General features: G+C 49.6%; 1 protein-coding gene and 1 pseudogene across 1 annotated transcript in view; one reads left to right on the top strand and one right to left on the bottom strand.

Moving 5' to 3' along the window:
• LOC125085826 (uncharacterized) overlaps positions 1 to 17905 on the top strand; it is a 49495-nt pseudogene that overhangs the window by 26871 nt on the left and 4719 nt on the right.
• Positions 2234 to 17905, bottom strand: part of ILDR2 (immunoglobulin like domain containing receptor 2) — a 60555-nt gene continuing 44883 nt past the window's right edge. Inside the window, 4 exon segments of the mRNA XM_047704623.1 lie at positions 2234 to 7800; positions 9060 to 9744; positions 10954 to 11170; positions 14934 to 15047. Coding sequence (XP_047560579.1) covers positions 7765 to 7800; positions 9060 to 9744; positions 10954 to 11170; positions 14934 to 15047 — 1052 coding nt within the window. The 3' untranslated portion in view covers positions 2234 to 7764.

Genomic DNA, 17905 nt, shown 5'->3' with positions numbered 1-17905 from the left:
AAAATCTTAAAAAATGAACAATATGTAAAGTTAAATCTTCTTGTTCTCTTTTATCTTAGGCTCATTCTAGTCTGGAAGCTTGCATCAGAGAGAAATGCATGTACCTCTTGGATTTATCCCACTTAGCACTTCCATTCCCTCTTCACTCAATTATTCATTTCTCTTGGGCTTTCCAGAGTTACTGTGTATTTGTGGAGTCATTATGGAGAGACGGAGGACAGGTAAGGAGCAACAAAGGTCTTTCTTGACTGGCATCAATGCAATGTGGCATTCTACCAAACATGAGTCCATAAAAAACCAACTGCAAAACATATAAGGAAATAAGAAACCATGAGTGAGAGTTAGCAAAAGTAACAAACTTCCAAAACCTCTGAAGACTGCACATAGAGTTACTGGGTATAAAGTATAAAATTAGTACACTTAAGGTAGTCAAGAAAATAAGAGGGAATTATCTATAAGAATAAGGAGTAGCACAGTATCAACAATGACCATGCAAATCTGCAAAAGAACTAAACTGAGCTTTTAGAAATGAAAAAATTATTAATTAAAATTAAAACTCGAAGAAGGAGATTAGAGCCAATTGAAGAGAAAAATAGTGAACTGGAAGATAAACTTGAAGAAATTACCCAGAATACAGTACAAAACGACAAAGAGATGAAAAATACAAAAGATAGCTTAAGCAGTATGGAGGATGGAATGGAAAGGCCTAACATATATTTAATTGGAATTCTCAAAAGAAAGCTTAGAGAGGAGACATATTTGACATGTTAATAACTAAGAATTTTCCATTGTTAATGGAAAATCCAATCCATAGGTTCGGGAAGCACAACAAGTTCCAATCTGAATAAGTAGAAAAGAAATCCACACCATGTTAATTAAACCAAAGAACACTAGAGACAAAAAGAAAATCTTAAAAACAGCCAGAGAGACAAGACAGATTACTTACAAAGGAAGGATAATTAGATTGATAACAGACTTACAAGCAACAATAAAAGCCAGAAGAGAATACACTAATATCTTCAGTGTGCCAAGGGAAAATTGGTTTAAAATGGTTGACTAGTTTAAAATTGTCTACTCAGGGCGCCTGGGTGGCTCAGTGGGTTAAGCCTCTGCCTTCGGCTCAGGTCATGATCTCAGGGTCCTGGGATCAAGTCCCCCATCGGGCTCTCTGCTCAGCAGGGAGCCTGCTTCCCTTCCTCTCTCTCTGCCAGGCTCTCTGTCTAGTTGTGATCTCTGTGAAATAAATAAACAAAATCTTAAAAAATAAATAAAATTGTGTACTCAGTGAAATTATCTTTCAAAAACAAGAATGATGTAAAGACTGTTTTAGATAAACAAAAATGGATAGAGTATCCTACCAAAAAACCACACTAGAGAAAACTTCCTTCAGGAAGAGGGGAAAAGATGTCAAAAGACGACCTGAAATGCAAAAAGAAGAGATGTGTAGAAAAAACAGGTAGGTGATTCTAAACACTTTATAAATTGATATTTTATTTTTCTAAGCACAGTATTTTATAAAGCTGAAAAAGCAAGATAAAATTAAAACAAGGGACGAAATAGCAGCAAGTCAAAAGGAAGTAATCAGAATTATACTGTTTTGGAGTCTATCTTTAAGTTAAATCTACACATGAAAATTTTTAAGTTCACTACTAAGAGAACTGAGTCCAGATGCTTCAAGCAAGTGGGCAGGCTTTGTATTCAAGTTGGACTCTAAAATATAAGATTCCCTTGATAGGGCCTGGCTAGTAAGAAAGGAGTAATACATCCCTAAAGTACTTATCTCTTCTTTTGCTAACAAAGGTTTTAAGTGGCCTTCTCTGAATTATGATGCTGTAGAATTTTTCAGATCTCTTCGGAACTTAAAATATCCTCCTACAGCTTTCTTCCCTCCTATCCCCAAGTGCTGTTTCTAGCAAGCAAATACTTGTGCCCTTCTTGAAATGAGCTAGGTCCCATCACATTGTCCACCATCCTTCCTACTCCTCATGTTCTCCCGAATGTTACTGTGTGGAAAGTAGTGAGTGTGGCAACAGAAACCCAGCCAGGCCGCAGCTTATGAAAGTCTGTGAAAACTACTTAGGGTCCCCTGCAATCCCACGGTATTTAACTCTCTGTTACAGTACTTAAAACAACCAGAGGCAGTCCTGTGTGATTTTTTTTCCTGCTGAGGTCATTTAATATCAGATCACGATTAAACATCGCCATGTTAATTATGAGTTCTTGATAACAAATGTAGGTGAAATACTTTATTTGGATTACAACATGACAAGCAAATTCACTTTATCTGACACTGAAAAAAAAAATCATGGGCAAGAGCGATACAACATTTTAAGTTTGATGCCACAGACAAGGCACAAGTAACTGGGCAGGTGACTCTCGTGACACAGATTTCTGACCCCTTTGTCTTGTTGCTCCTTCTGTTCCCCTCTTGTGTGTTCCCAAAGGGAAGGTTCTCATTGGAGAGTGTCTAATCCCTAAATGCAGTGAAGGTGCCGGATGGTTCACTTCGAAGCAGGTTACCCCGAACCCCGGCATCCCGAGTCTAGATGAGTTCGTAGTTTGGCTCAGAAATGCCTCCTCAGAAAGGGACCTGAAGCAGCTGGTTGTCAAAGCCTTTTCCCCTCGCAGCACAGCCAGTGAAAGAGAAACCGTCCTTGAGGGGGGCCGGCTCCACGCAGAGCTCGGTTGGAGGAGTGGTGCTGGGCTGCCCAAGTTCACCGCCCGGAGGCGCTGGTGGGCGTGTGACTGAGCGCGGGGTCCAGGGCTGTCTGCACCAGGGACGGATCAGCCGGGTACCGTCCCGGGCGGGTGGCAGCAGTCGTGGGGGAAGAACCCTAGACAGGCAGAGGGCCTGGCTGTACAACTTTAAAGACCTTTGGACTATGGGCAAATCGCTCAGCTTTTCTCGATGAGGAGACCACAGCATCCCCCTTGCCGCGGTCGCAGGAGGGTGTTAGGATCACGGATGCAATGCCTGTGCAAGTGCTCTGTAAACAGTAATGCACCACGAAAACAACACAAATGCTGTCCTTATTGAACTTATCGCCCTCAGGCAGGGCCAGAACTCAGGATGCTGCTTTAAGCAGCTCAACATCATGTCTGTTCCACTCTGATGGCAAACGCCTCTCCTGTCAGCTCCGCGGACCAGCCTCCCGGGTGACGAGGAGGTAGGACCCTAGCAGAAAAAAAACAGGCACTTTTTTCCTCCAGGACTTTAAGTGCCTGGGGCCCTATTTTGGTGAATTTGGATCTCCACATCCTATAAATCAAATTTTGAACTCTAGCGAGATTTTGGCAGTATCTAAATCTGATGTTGGAAGGAGGGTATATCTGATGTAGATTTTCTTATTCCTGCCCACCCCGCTTGGGTTGTTAAGGTGGAGGTGGGAGTCGACCAGCCAGGCTGATCAACTTCAAAATATTTTTGAACACTTCAAAAAATGATTTGCCATTTCCCCAGTGGTCTCTTTTCTTTCTACTCATGATCTAAGTTTTGCTCAGAATGACATCAAGGGAATGAGAAAATTACCTGTAATTCCTGTTGTCAGATCTGAGATTGTCACAATAGATCATTATTCTAGGATTAGAAACATCTAGAACCGGCTCCTGGGGGCGGGGTATTTCCAGCCTTCCTTTCTCTCTGCCTCACAGAGTTCTCCTACCTCTGGACCCTGGTGAGCCAGTCACCACCGCGGCAGCCAGACTGCTGGGCGCTGCACCACTGCCAGCCCCGGGGGAGTAAAAGGACCTCTGCGGACGTCCCCCGAGCCCCAGGAAGCCTGAGGACCAGCTGCTCGGGGCACACCACAGGTATGACCCATCTAGTGCTGCATTCCCCAAATGCATCTGATCACAGGGCTCTGCTGAAATATTTTTTTAAAAGAACCCATACTCACTCCAGACCCACCTAATCAATCTCCAGGGTGGGTGGGGCCCAGCAGTATTATTTTTAACAGCAATCGCGGAATTTGTATGGTTAGGAAATTTGGGAAAACACTGGAGATCTATAGGCTTGGAATCCAAAGGCCTAATGAGATTTGCAACTTCACTAATAGCAATTCTGGTTTATTTCTCCGTCTATAAAGAGAAGGGATGGATCAACAATATCTAATACGTCAGCCTCTGAACGTCATCAGGTAACCTAGTCAGCTCACCTGTGTGCTGTCTTTCAGAGTATTTAGAAATACTTACAGACAGCGCTAGGTGTTTTCCGCATGGACTGCCTCAGGCTAGAGGGGCAGGGCCCTCAGGTGCCCAGTGAGGATGACGTGAAGGGAGACGAGAGGCCTGTTATCTCTGCCAGACTTTCTCTGCGCTGGGGAGGGTGGCCAGCAGCACTCGCGGCGGCAGAACTGAGCCCCCGGAAAAGCAGATGCCGAGGTCCCCGGGAGCGAGCCTGGGAGGATCGGCTGACACGTACCCTCAGGTCCGGGGAAAACGTCCCCAGCTTCCTAGTGAACCTATTCATGGCCTAAAGGAAGCTGTTCTAGGGAAACCTCTTGCCACCTGCGTCCACACCCCCTTCTCCAACACATCCCTGACTCAGCTGTGACTCACAGGCACACAGCAGCTCCGGCATCATCGCTCCGGGCCCTCTGCCTCCTACCGCTCCCCATCCTAATCCATCTCTTCCAGTCAGATCTTTTTTTAAGACTGGCTTTTCAGAACATTGAGCTTATCTTTAAACACAATGGACAGACAAACACACACAACATTTAAATATCAAAATATACCCATTTAAATTTAAAAACTTTAATTCTCTGGGTTTGTTGTTATCCATAGCAATATCTCACATTATGTGCATAAAATCTCCTACTTCTTTCTTGGGCATGTCTTATTTCTGCTAGTCAACTGCCCGGTCCCAATGGACAGAGATCGCATCTTATGTAAGACATTCTGTACCCTCAGTAAAAGCTAGGAAGGAAGGTAATATTTATAAGCCCTTCCTCTGTGGGAAACACTATCCAGGGAAGAAAACAAAGGACCCACTGGGAAAAGCCGGGGTGCCGAGGATGGCCAGCTTTGCCTTTACTTGTCCAGCCGGTTCTTGTCTCTATCCTCATACCCAGAAACAATAGTGTTCTCTCTCTCTCTGCAAGTTTCAGGGATTTATGCAGCCCTGCAGGGGACAACCTGGTCCCATCTCCCCAGGTTATTTCAGGAGCCTGTTGTCTTCGTGTTTTCTTATTGTATGGTCTATAGTTTTGTTCTCTTTGGAATTGCAGGTTTCCAATTTTAGTAATTCTTTCTCTATGACTCCCTGAACCATCTCCAAAATCCTACATGCCCTTGGCTAACAAAAGCAATATGTCTGGTCTCTGCAGCTGGTGCTATGGGGCTCTTTGGTGGAGAGAAGCCTGACACAGTGCTCAGTTGAAGAGATAATAGCTCTGCAGCTACCCAATATTCTCCAGGATTGCCTGAGCAAGTTGGAATCCAAAGCTGGTGACTAAGAAATGATGATGTTTAGTCATCTTTCCCATCTGATGTGGGGCCCAAACAGATGGGACCTAGGCTCTCAGAGGCCGGGGACACCAGCAAGTCTAACACTCAGCACCAGGTTATGGCACGTGTCTTCCTGCCCTTGGAAGTGCCAGCACTGGGCTGAGCTGTCCCTGGTTCCTCTCAGGCCAAAGCCACCGCAAAGTCCTTTGGTAGGCCAGGTCTCCTCCGGGCAAGGATAGCAACTCATCCTCCCGACCTTCACCAGCCACTTCTTTATTTCCTTGCACATGTAGGACTGTTTTGGACAGGCCGCAAAGTAAAGATCCCAGTGGAATGGTGCTCTGAGACTAGGGCCCAGCTCCGGTCAGGTGGCTCTGGACAAGACCAAGAAGATACTGAAGAAGAAACCTTCAGAGGTTGCCCGTGGACTCGAAGATAGAAAGTTGACCACTGCTGGGAGGCCAAGCATCATTGTCTCCCAGTGATTTTTGATCCAACCATGTGTCCCACCATAATGGTGCAGGGTGAAAAGCTTTGGCAGACGTTTGCCAAAGAAAGTGGAGACTGTGAGACACCTAAGGTTAGATGGAGTCGGGGATTAAGGGACAAACACCGAGACAAAGAGAAACAGCTTGTCCTTGAAGAGAAAGGAATATTTAAAGGGTGCACGCACTTCTCATGCCTTGGGTCGGAAAGAATTTGGGCTGGGCTCAGCTAGGCCGTTGTCCCATTGGGCTTGACGGCTCGCACAGCTGTTTGCAATCAGCTGAGACTTGACAGGCTGTCAGATGGGATGGACGGGGTACTGGGCCCGTTCTTCTCATCATGCGGCGGGACAGCCCAGGCTTGTTTACCTCGTGGCGATTGCAAGAGAAAATAGGCCCCATGCACAAAAATTTTTCAGGACTCTGCTTGTGTTACATTTGTTTTGGGCTACTGGCCAAATCAAATCACTTGGCCCATCCCAGATTGGACAGGTGGAGAAACGGACCGCACCTCTTGCTGAGAAGGGAAGAAAGTGTGGCCATTTCTTGCAATCTGTACAAACTGCAAAATCCAGAAATATCTAGCTTTGGGATTTAGGCAAAATCTATCATTTAGGCCAGGGTGGGACCAGGAAGTGCTCCTTCCTGAGAGAACAAGATCCCTCGTTTCCCAACGCATCTGGAGCAGCAGCCTGGTGAGGCGAAGGGACGCACGTTCCACCCATCCCTGGGGTCCTGGAATGACAGAGCTGGGACGGCAGGAACAACTCAAGGCCAATGAAGTATAAAACCAGAGAAGACTGGGGTCTGAATTTGTGGGGAAAATGGCCCACGTTCAAAATAGAGTGAGATCACAGATTCTTTTCCTCTTCAATTATTTTGTCATTCTCTATTTTGCATAACTGCTTTCTCCTTCTTTTTTCCTTCCTCCTCTCTTTCATGTGTGTATTTTAAGCATTTTTCAAAAGGCACCTGATGACAATTTAATCAGAGTGCAGAGGGAAGTGGGGCTCTGTGGGTGGCACCAACATGTGGAAAGTCCAGGAGAAGAGAGGACGAGGAGAGCCCTTAACGTCCAAGACTCGGATGTCACTGTGCACAGCGGAAAGAGAAAAAGCAGTTTAAGTTCTCAGAATGGAAAAAGAAATAGCACTTACACCGCTTTTCAAAAAGGGATACTCTCTTTTGTCTTGTTCTAGCCACTCAAGAGCTGTCATTCAAAACAGCAAATTGAAGTCATTTCTGTGATTGTCCTGCAGGTCACTGTCACTGAGCTCACCAAGGGCCCTCTGATTTTAGTGTAACAATAGTCATTACCTCATGACTGGGAGGAGATGGGGATAAAAGGTATATTTTGCCTAAAGCTATCTTCTGTTGTCAGTACAAGACCTTCTTCTAATAGTAGTAATGTTTTTCTGTCTCTAAGCACAGCACAGGAGGCATAGAAGAACATACTGGAGGACGAGGCAGTTTCTAGAGATCAGCAGTCCAGAGCTAACTCCCTTTCAGAACTGGAAAAGGAATCCTGGTTCAGCTATGGAAGAACATCAGGCAGGATGAACTCAGTGGGTAAGACACTCCATGTGTGGGGATGTTCTCACACACAGTCATCTTCTTGAGTTTCGCATACTAGTTGGATGTACGCTGAGGTTTGGAATCAGCCTTCCTTAAAGGCTGCCCCCCCCCCCAATCCCTTGCCAAAGCAAAGATCAGCAAATCTTCTGAGGTGGTGGCCAGAGAAGGTCCCGGGCCTGCTGGCTCTTAGGTTTGTGTCTTGTCCCAGTGGTCTGCTTCTGATTTCTAGTCACCCAGAGAAATGTCTTCAAAACAAACATCAGACCACAAGGGACATCCTGGTTGGAAAGTCACTCTGGAAAAGAGCAGAAAGGGCACAATGTTAAACCACGCAATGGTTAAAGAAACCCAACACAACATAACAGATGGTTCCCCGGGCAGAGTCCACACCCTGTCCAGAATCTGGCACAGCCTGACTCCGGGCATCTCGTTAGGCTTGTGGTTATGGTTCCGAAGCCTCAGTTGGTGCTGAAGCCAACATACATCTGACAGAACTTAGTTCCACGGCCACAGAATGACTTCCCAGCCCTCTAGGGCTAGCCACAACATTCATGGCTCCACCAGAGCGAGTGTGGATGGAGCACACGAACCCGGCATGACCCGGAAGTTCACTCCCTGCTCATGGTACTTCACGGGTCATGTCATTGTTCTCTTTAGAGAACAAAAGAGATCTGTTTTAGAGGGGTCAATACCTTTTTTCCATTTGTATTCTCTCCCCATACTACGTGCTAAAGAAAACGACCCCCTTGAAGTATGAAAAACAAAATGGTGGAAGAGGCAGGGTAACTGAGGAGGGGGCACAAGCACTTGGGCTCGCAGAGTGGCCGCCAAGGCACAGGGGGGAGAGGGCCAAGGCACTTTGGCAGCCAGAGTGGACATCTGCGACCGTCCCCCAGCATTTCTCTGAGCCGCGGAGCTCACATCTGGGGGCTGAGGGACGGACTGGGCTGCTCTTGGCATTTACAGAGACAGCAATCAAAGCCCCATAAGGCCAGTTACAGAAGAGACAGTTAACTGGGCAGCGGCCGAAAGGTCTCCCTCACCTGCTCGGGGCACAATTCACAGTTTACCTTCAGCACAGCGTCAGGGGAGGAGAGCGAGCTGTCCTTCAGACACAGCGGTAGCCCCTGAACTCCTCTGGGACGTGAGCGCTCTGGGAATTTACGCACGTTATAAACCCTCCCGCAAGGGTGGGAGCTGGGGAGGAAGGCGCAAGAGGCACGCCTAGAACGTTCTGCGCGCAGAGCTCAGACGTCCACCCAGATGTCTGCGGCGGTCACGAGGCCCCGCATGCCTGAGGCTACCTGCTTCTCAGGGCTGGGCTTGGGGACCCGAGACTCCCCACGAAGCACCTGCTCCTTCTGCTTCTCGCCCCCGGCCAGGGCCTCCGCTCACTGCCAGCGGCTGGTGCCGGGCCGGGCGGGGCGGGCGGGGCCGGGCGGGGCCGGGCGGGGCGGGCCCCCGAGCCGCCGCGCTCCCCTCCCCTCCCCGCCCCCGGCCCCCGCCGCCCCGGACCGAACCCCCCTGCGCGGGAGGCGCCGGGCTGGGCCCCACCGTCTTCTTGGCGGGCTCCTTCTTGCGCTTCTTCTCCGAGTTGCTGTGGTAGGGCAGGTCGCGGCCGCGGTAGGACGGGCCGCGGCTCAGCTCGCGCTCGCTGTAGGGCGGCAGCGGGTCGTCGGCGGAGTCGTCGTCGTCGTCGTCGTCGTCATCGTCCTGTGGCGCGGCCGCCTTGTAGGTGGAGGGCGGCGACCAGGCGTAGTAGGAGGCGCTGCGGCGGCCGAGCTGCGCGCTCAGCCGGGACGGCGTCTCCAGGCTGCCGCCGCGGCTGGCGCCCTCGGGCCGCGCCTGGCGCTCCAGCCCCCCGGCGCGCGGCCCGTGCTCGTACTTGGGCGCGGTGCCCGGCGTGCGGCTCACCAGGCGCGGCAGCGGCGCGTCGTCCGGCCGCCGGCGCGGGGGGCTGGGCGCCCAGGCGCGGCCCGCGTCGCCCAGGGGCTCCCGGCTGCGGCCGCGCGGCCCGTAGTACTCGTCGGGCGAGCCGTCGGGGTAGAAGCCGCCCAGCGCGCGCGCCTCCGAGCGCTCGAAGCGGCCGCCGCCCCGCGCCTCGTGGCTGTCGCCGTCGGCCCGGCGGGAGCGCGCGGCGTACGAGTCGGCGAAGGCGGCCAGCTCGTCCATGGACACGGCGGGCACGCCGGCCGCGAAGTTCTTCCGCGACAGCATCTCGGACTTGGAGCGCTGCTGGCTGCGGGCAGAGGGGGGCGGTTAGCCGCCGAGGCGGGCGCGCGGGGCCGGGCGGGGCAGAGCGGGGTGCCCCGGGCTGGCTGCGCGGTCGGGGGTGGGCACCGCCCTGAAGCGGGGCGACCGGGGCTCTCTCTGGACTCGTGCTAAGGACCAAGGCGGAGTGGTGTGGGTAGAACTCCTTTGTGATTCAGACCGTGCCGAGGCACACAGCGGGGCCTGGTGGTCGTGAGTCTGACTTCTGGTTGACCAGCGCAGGCCCCCCTTCTCCCAGCCTCGAAGCGGGGGGCCTGGCGTGGCCGTCGTGACCGGCGTGGCCGGCGACCCGGGGTAACCCTGCGATACTCGGTGATGCAGAGAAGCCTCCTCCTGCCTCAGGGCCCCGTGGCCGACGTATCCCTGCGAGTTACCCGCAGTTGGTAAGTCTGAGAGAAAGGCAGTGTCTACTGTGCTTCAGGATAAAGGCCAGGTGAGTGGTGACCGTGCTATTCAGTGGGGAGCAGCCATACGAAACAGGGTGCACATCTTGGCCTCCCATACCACCGGCCAGGTGACTCTAGGGAACGTCTGTACTTTTCGGTTTCCCCATCTTAAAACGGGACAACAGTCCCCACCTTTTAGAGTTAGGAGAATCAATCAGTGTAACGTCTGGTATTTCACCTTTCACATAACGATGATCAAAAATGGTGGAGGGGCACCTGGGTGGCTCGGTGGGTAAAGCACCTGCCTCTCGGTTTTGGCTCAGGTCAGGACCTCATGGACTGTGAAATCGAGCTGATGCTGGGAGTCTGCTTGAAGAGCCCCTCCCGCCCCTTCTCCCGACTTGCGCGCACGCTCTCTCTCTCTTTCTCGCTCTCTCTCAAATAAATAAATCTCTTAAAAATGGGGGAGAGGATGGATGGGAATTTTTAGAGGATGTAGGATAAAATATTATGAGAAAGGCAAGGAAATGTTAATAAGGTTCATTAAGGAGCACAGAGTCCCCATTTCAAAGGGACTTGGCTATGATTGCACATGGTGTTACAGGTGTCCCTTTGCTTAATAAACATGAGAAGGGGATGTTCAACAGCCCAAAGAGAGCTGTGGCAGGACAACCTAGAACGGGAGACAGCGATGCTCTCAGAAAACAGCTGTCTCAGAGCCACGCCTGTCTGCCAGCTCCAGCCCCTTCACCCCCGGCCCCACAGCTGCAGCCTGGTGCGGCCACCTTCACCTGTACCTGAAGCTCTCCCGATCCTCCTTGTTATACTCCATGGCCGAGGGCCCCCGGCTGGCCCCGCTGCTGCCTCCCACGACCCCAGACCAGTAGTCAGGATTGCTCTCCAAGTCCCCGGACACTGGGAACTGCTTGCTTCTCATCTGGTGGTAAGCCTGGCGGAAATTGCTGTCGTCCTCATGCAGGGAGCTGAGCTCGGAGATGGTGTTGTTATCTGCAGGGACAAAACCAGGCATGACAGAGCTTTCTACGTATTAGGAAGGGAGCTCTGTTAACGGCTCTGGGGAAACTGCCTCCCGAAGGCTTCAATCCTGTTCTGGTTTAGTTGTAACCTGAACTAACAGTGTCTGTGTTCTTAGCTCAGCAGGAACGGGCTCCGTTCAGAAGCCCACTGGCTTATAGAGAGGGAGGGTTCCTACATGCTCTGTTCTTAAAATAGGAAAATAATTGTTACTGCTCCACCTAAGGCACGTTTCCCAGAACTTGGGCTCTTTGCAGCTGGTTTCCTCCTAAGGCGTCATCATCCTTGTTCCAGTGTTTTTCTTCTTGTAGAATTCTGTGAAAGCTATGATGATCCCAGGCATCTTGAGTCAAAAGGGGCAAAACGAGAGAGAACCCACAGGTCACAAAATCTTCCTCACTGGTGGCCGCGTCCCAGGATGGGCCTTCAAAACCAGTGCGGCCCCATGCTTTCGAGGAACCCCATTCCAGCCTCCTTCAGCTGTGCCCTTCGCCCCAGAGCACAGTGCACAGGGGCAAGGGGACTGCACACCTAGTGTCCAATCATCTCCTTTCTGGACGCTCATTCAGGAACATGGACTATCCTTCCCAATTGGTACCAAGTCCATTTCCAGGGCCCACAAAGACTTCTTTGCCTCCCTAACGAATATTCCAGGTGTGCATGGCCATGGGTGGCTAGGACAGCCGAGTTGAGGTATGGGAAGAGAAGAGGGGCGGCTGCACTCACAGCCTGCTGGCCTCCACTTGTACTCCTCCTACCAAGAAGAGGGTTGTGGTCACAATTTTCTCATTTCCTACAAAGTGGCCTAAGTAGCATTTTGCAAAAGCACTTGTGAACAAGACAAGAATCACAGTCTAGAAAGAAAGGGGTGGGGGGACCAATAAAAAAAAAAAAAAAAACCACAACCATTTGTTTACAGAACTTTGAAATGGATTGAATATCATTTTACTTAAAAACACATCTAGTGAATCTATTTGTAATGCAATTGGATCCATTTGTTTTCTAAAATCCTTTGGTCAGAACTTCAAAATATTATCAGAATCAACATTTATAAAGTATAAGGCTTGGTTGTTGAGTAGAAGGTAAGCCAAGATGGGATGTGGGCAGCGCAAATCTGTGTCTCAGGTTCCCTCTACTTCTCTTCCCTAGCCCCGAGAGTTCTCGGAGGAGCACTCCCACCCACAGAGGAAAGGAAGGGCCTCCCCTCCCTCCCCCTGTTGCATAAACACAGTCTCCTGGTCCTGTTTTCTCAGGGTCTGGGCTTACTGAGAATGCCAATCATTTTGGTCATGTAATCAGTTGGTTTTGAATTATAATTTTTAAACCTTTTCCTCCTCCTGAGGAGAATGGACTAGTGAGTCCCCATTTGAAAGGAAAAGAGCTCAGATGCTACTGATTAATACAATCTAGAACCTTCCTTTTCTCATGATCCCAGTGAATTCTAATCTCCTGGGAGCAGTACAGAAGAGAACTTTAAAATGCCTCAAGTGAAACTATTGAAACATCCCATTGTTGCCTCCGAACTTTCTTTAAACTTCAGGGAACAATGGATCTTTTCCATTTCTCCACATCCTGAGGGCTGTCTCAGTTTCACCATTCATAGCGATGGACTGTCTAGGCTGTGTGCCGTTCTAATGTTTCTGCCACATTGAATGTAAACGTCAACATCCCTGCTTCACAAACACCTAATAATGTAACTCTAGAACAGGATAGGCAAACTTTCTCTGTACAGGGCCAGATATTAAATATTTTAGTCTTTGCAAGCCACACTGTTATGGTTATTCGACTCGGCCACTGCAGTGTGAAAACAGCCACCGGCAACATGTAAGGGAACCAGCCTGACTCTGTTCCAGGACAAACTTTCCAAGAACAGGAGATGGAACCTATTGGCCCTGGGAGGTGTCCTCTGCAAGATCACCACACTGGGGTTCTGGACTAAAAATAGCCCAAGTGCAACCCCCTACTTACCAGGGGCAAGGAAATTGAGGGTCTTACTAGCTAGCAAATTCCCGAACCTCACATTCCCCGTTCATACAGAATCTCGTCACAACCGGAAACCATGAGATCCGTTTTACAATGAGATCTTCAAGACTGTCCCATGTCCATGATCTGTCCCAGGGTTTATTCTGCTCTTCAGAAAGAGAGCCTGGCAAAGTCAAGTGAACTGTATTCCCACTTCACCTCTATGCAATTATGGGACCATCAACCTGCAGGTTCCAGATCTTGGTTCCAGTTGTGGCATGGGTACCGAGGTGCCAACACTGGGTCTTTTTCCTCTCTGCTTCCTTTCCTACTCTGTAAAATGAAGGAGGTGGAGTCAACCACCTCAATCTCTTCTGTTCCAACATACTAGAAAGTCCTAGGAGGTAGAAGGCTGTGATCTCTGAACAGAAACAGCCGCTACAGCCACGGAGCCATCAGTCGGCTCAAAAACGTCTTGTGTAAAGAGCACAGGACTGGGAATCAGAAGAGCTGTGTTCTAATCCCGGTCCGGTCAGTCACTTCAGCCCTCTGGGTTTCTGTTTCCTCATCTGTACACTGTGCAGACTGACCTCGGCCACCACTAAGGTCCCCTTGGGTGTTCAGATGTCATTACCTTCTGACCAGCCAGTCCCTGGAGACCATTTCAATCCAAGTAGACTGGTGACGTCACCTAAATCAGGATCCATTCTTTAGTTTCAACCTCAGGTTTTAACTCTTTCCCTGAGCTGAGAGATTCACAGATTTCCTCCCCAGGCTCCTTCTACTGGATGGCTGTCTCTGTCCCCTCCCAGGGCTCCATGACAACACATTACAACTAACTTGTCAAGTGCAGTGACATCTGCATTCCTGACATTCCAATCTGGAGATGGTCTTTTTATAGGCAGGCCGGTGGGAGGATGCAGCAAGGAAGGCAGCTCAGACAGGATGAATTTAGCTTTGCAAACTGGGAGGAATATGTTGTCCTTAATCTGAATACAGCGCCTCTAGTCTGGGACTGTTTCCCCAACAGTTCCATCAAGTCTCTCCTCGCTTCCAAGGCAAGGAGGGTTCAAAGAGAGAGAGAGAGGTAGTGGCCTCACCACCATGCCAGCCAGCACCCTCCAATAATCCGCCCGTCCATGTCAGACCTGCCCTGAGCCGTCTCTCGTCACCGAGGTAATCTGGAGTCCACCCCAGCACTCAGCCGTGTCCGCTGTGGAGTGTCCGACGGCTTGTGAGTGAAGGCTGGGGTCCTGCCACCTACAAGCTCAGGAACTGGAAAGTTCTTTTGGTAAGAGGGGCAGCCTCTTTCCTCTTTCCTCAGTCTCTGCCGTTGGGCATCTCAGAGGAACACAGCCTCATTTTCTGCTGGTAGACTTGTCCTTCTGCTGCTTGGAGGCCTCCGTGTAGCAAGTCGGCAGCTGGACCGTTGCTCAATGGTAGGGGTTTTCATGTTGGGGGAAAAACTCACGTCTTTAGTCATTATTTTGAATAGAAGGGAATGACCCTTTGAAGAAAACATCTGTAACCCCAGCACTGCCTGGGCCCAGCAAAGCGGACTGCCCCACGGAGAGAAACAGCACAAAGCAAGGTGGGAACGACTGCTCTGCCCTTCACACCAGGAGCCCTTTTTCTCCCTTCTGTGCCCTCAGAGCTATTCTCTTCAGGACCTCGCCAGCACCCCTGCTAGTCCTAAGCCCCAAGAGCTCAGGGCTGCCCACGTTTGGGAATCCCCAAACCCCCTTTAGCCGTGAAGCCCAGATCACGTGCTCACATCTGCCTCTCATCCTTCTGGCTGGATCAAACTGAGCCAGCTCCTTCTCGACGTAGTACAGGACCTTCATGGAGTCTCTCTCTTTGTCAGCCTGAATCCGGTAACCTTTGCGAACTGTGGAGAAAAGGACAGGAAGGGGAGCTGAGAAAAACCGGAGGTGGCCTCTCTCTACTTCGCCAAGTAAAACCCGCAGTTCCTGCTTATGACAACTCTCTTTGAAATCGCCAGAAATAATCATCTATATTTATACTTATGGAACCGTGACTGAGATCCCTTTTATCAGATGGTGGCCCTGGAATGGAAGAACAGCAGTGCACCACCAAGTTCTCTCACAGTAGATTTGGGGTCATTCGTTAACTTCTGCTTCCTACTTTCTGACCTCCTTAGCTCCACTTAAAGCTCGGGGGGCGGGGGGAAGACAGATTTTCTGGACGGAGGACATAGATCATGCTATAGCATCTGCGGGTCACATCTCCGCTTGGTGGGAGAGCATGTAAATAAAACAGACACCCAAACATCGGGGACCTTGACGAGGGTGGCCTGAATGCCTCTGGTTTCACGGGGGATGGTGCAAAAAATCCCCTCACAGGTGGTGCGTACGAGCCAGGATGATAGACTACAAGAAGCATTTGTGCAAAACGAAAACGAGGGGCAAAAATACATGGATTGCTAACTCTGGTCCCACTTTATTTCTTTGACCTTTTCCTTTCGGAAGAGGGAATACCATACTCCAGACACGATTAATTCCACCTGCTGCTGTGTGTTCAGAAGCAGGCGTTATTTTGGGGGGGGTTCACTAAAGAACAAGACAAAAGCACGAGAGAGAATACCATCTCCTACGCTCCCATCACTCATACTGTCAGGAACAAAGGCTGTTTAAGCCCCACAGCACTTAGTATCAGTCGAGTCCAATACCAGCCCCAAGGGTGATCAGACACAGGCAAGTCAAATCTTCACAAATACGAGAAACAGAGAGAAGGACCCAACATGCCAGTGGTAAGAGACAGCATGCATTGAGCCTCTCAGTGTGCTAGGTACTGCCCTAATGCTCTGCAGGGACATTTGCTCCTCACAACCCCTAACAAATTTGCTGATAGCCTCAGTTTATGGTCAAGAAAACTTTGGCTCAGAGAGTTTCATGCCCTGCTCGAGAATAATGGACAGCACAGGCAGCACTAGACCTACATAACCTGACTGAAACTCGGGAGCCCAGAAGCGGAGGCAGGAGGGAGCCACCCAAGAGGAAGACAAGAAGGCCCAGAGTAGGAAATGCTCGTAGGTGTGTCATGGGTGGTGTGATGAGGGGCACAGGCCTATCGGTCCTGTCTTCTGGCCAGTCAGGACTACACAACGGGATGGAAGCAAGTAACCCAACTCCCAAAACGCTCTTCTCCCACCGTAGGGCAAATACCATAAAGAAACCATATGGCCACGTGTGCCTCCAGAAGAGCCTCTGCATGCTGCTCTCTGGTCACGTGACCCTGGCTGTGGACAAAGTCCCACGTGTGCACAAACGACGCACACGGAGGATTAAAATACTGTACTGCTCAGTGCTCTCCTCACAGCCCTGGCTTTGAAGACCGAGAGAACGCCCCCACGCCCATTTGCAGGTGCACCGATGTTCTCTATGAGAACACTCTGGGCCCTTCCTATTCACCTCCACTTGTGGGATTTCTTAAAAAAAAAAATCAGTGAATCTCTGCACACGCTTTTCAGGAGCACCTTCTCCTGGAGGTTGGAGCTGTAATCCTTAGGCCAAAGCAATTATTAGTAGGAATGATTTTATTTATCAAGCTGCACAGCCTTCCATCTCTGCAGAGGCGTTTACAGAGTTGTACAGACAGTTCAATTAAAAGGCAATTATCCCACGGAAGTGCTATGTCTGCTCAGAGGCAGTGATGTCTGATGGATGAAACACAGGGCTCGGAAGGTGGAGAGCCTGGTGTTCGTGGGTACATCTCTGGTTCATTGAGGGACCTCAAATAAATGATGACCTATCCAGGACCCCGTTTTCACATCTATCAAATGCAGCTAATACTTCTCAACCGTTCTCATCGTAAAAAAGACAAATATAGGAAAAAATTAAAAAAAAAAAAGACAACAAAGACCAAATCATTAGAGTACTTTGAGTTCTTTGTAATTATTAGGGGCAGCTCAAATAGCACCACATCCAAAAAGCTTTCTCTAATTCTCACAGCTAGAAAGTTCTATCTTTCCTCCCTCTCTCTTTCCATCTCATTTCTCTCTTATAAATCATTTACTTGGAACTTTCATTATGACTCTCAATATATTCTAGTTTGTCCCAAATTCTGTGTATAAAGGTCCAATCTTCCCAAAGATTCTTGAAGGAGAAGAATTCTTATTCTAGATGAGTGTAAAGCTCAGGACACTGCTGAGTAGGCATTAATGTCTGTTGGAGCTGAACTGAGCCAGTCTGGGGACGGTGGTGAAGTTCATGATTCCTTCGGAAATAGTATTTTTAGTAGAGTTTCCCTCTATAGCCTGTCAGCTTCCTGAGGGTAAGGACCAGTTCTCTCTGTTTATCTCTGCATCCCCAGCACTTAGCACAGAGCCTGGCACACTGTAGACTCTCAAAACGTGTATGTGCAGATGGATGGATGGGTGGGTGGATGGATGGATGGATATCGGGAATAGAAACTACGAGAACAAGGGAGTACAAGTAAGACCGAAGCAGCCACGTGGTTGCTTTACTGAAGGGTTTTGACCAGGAAGGAGAGGACTTGAATGGAAGCTTGAGGGAGCAGCAAGGCGTAGGCAAATTTTGTTGTTATTGTTGATAATTATTTTTAAAGGAGAAAACTAGCATTTGATAGGCATCAGGGAACAGGCCTGCTCTACCTGAGCTATGGCTTTATTGGGGTGTTTTTAAGATGTAAAGCTTCTAAGATAAAACATTCAGTCACACTGAGACAGAGTGGAAGGGGGTTGTTGCTTTACAGAACAGTGGACCA

Source organism: Lutra lutra, chromosome 15 (assembly GCF_902655055.1).
Source record: "Lutra lutra chromosome 15, mLutLut1.2, whole genome shotgun sequence".
NCBI classification, from domain to species: Eukaryota; Metazoa; Chordata; class Mammalia; order Carnivora; family Mustelidae; genus Lutra; species Lutra lutra.
Note: the sequence above shows the minus strand (reverse complement) of the source record. Positions and strands in the feature narration are given on the sequence as shown.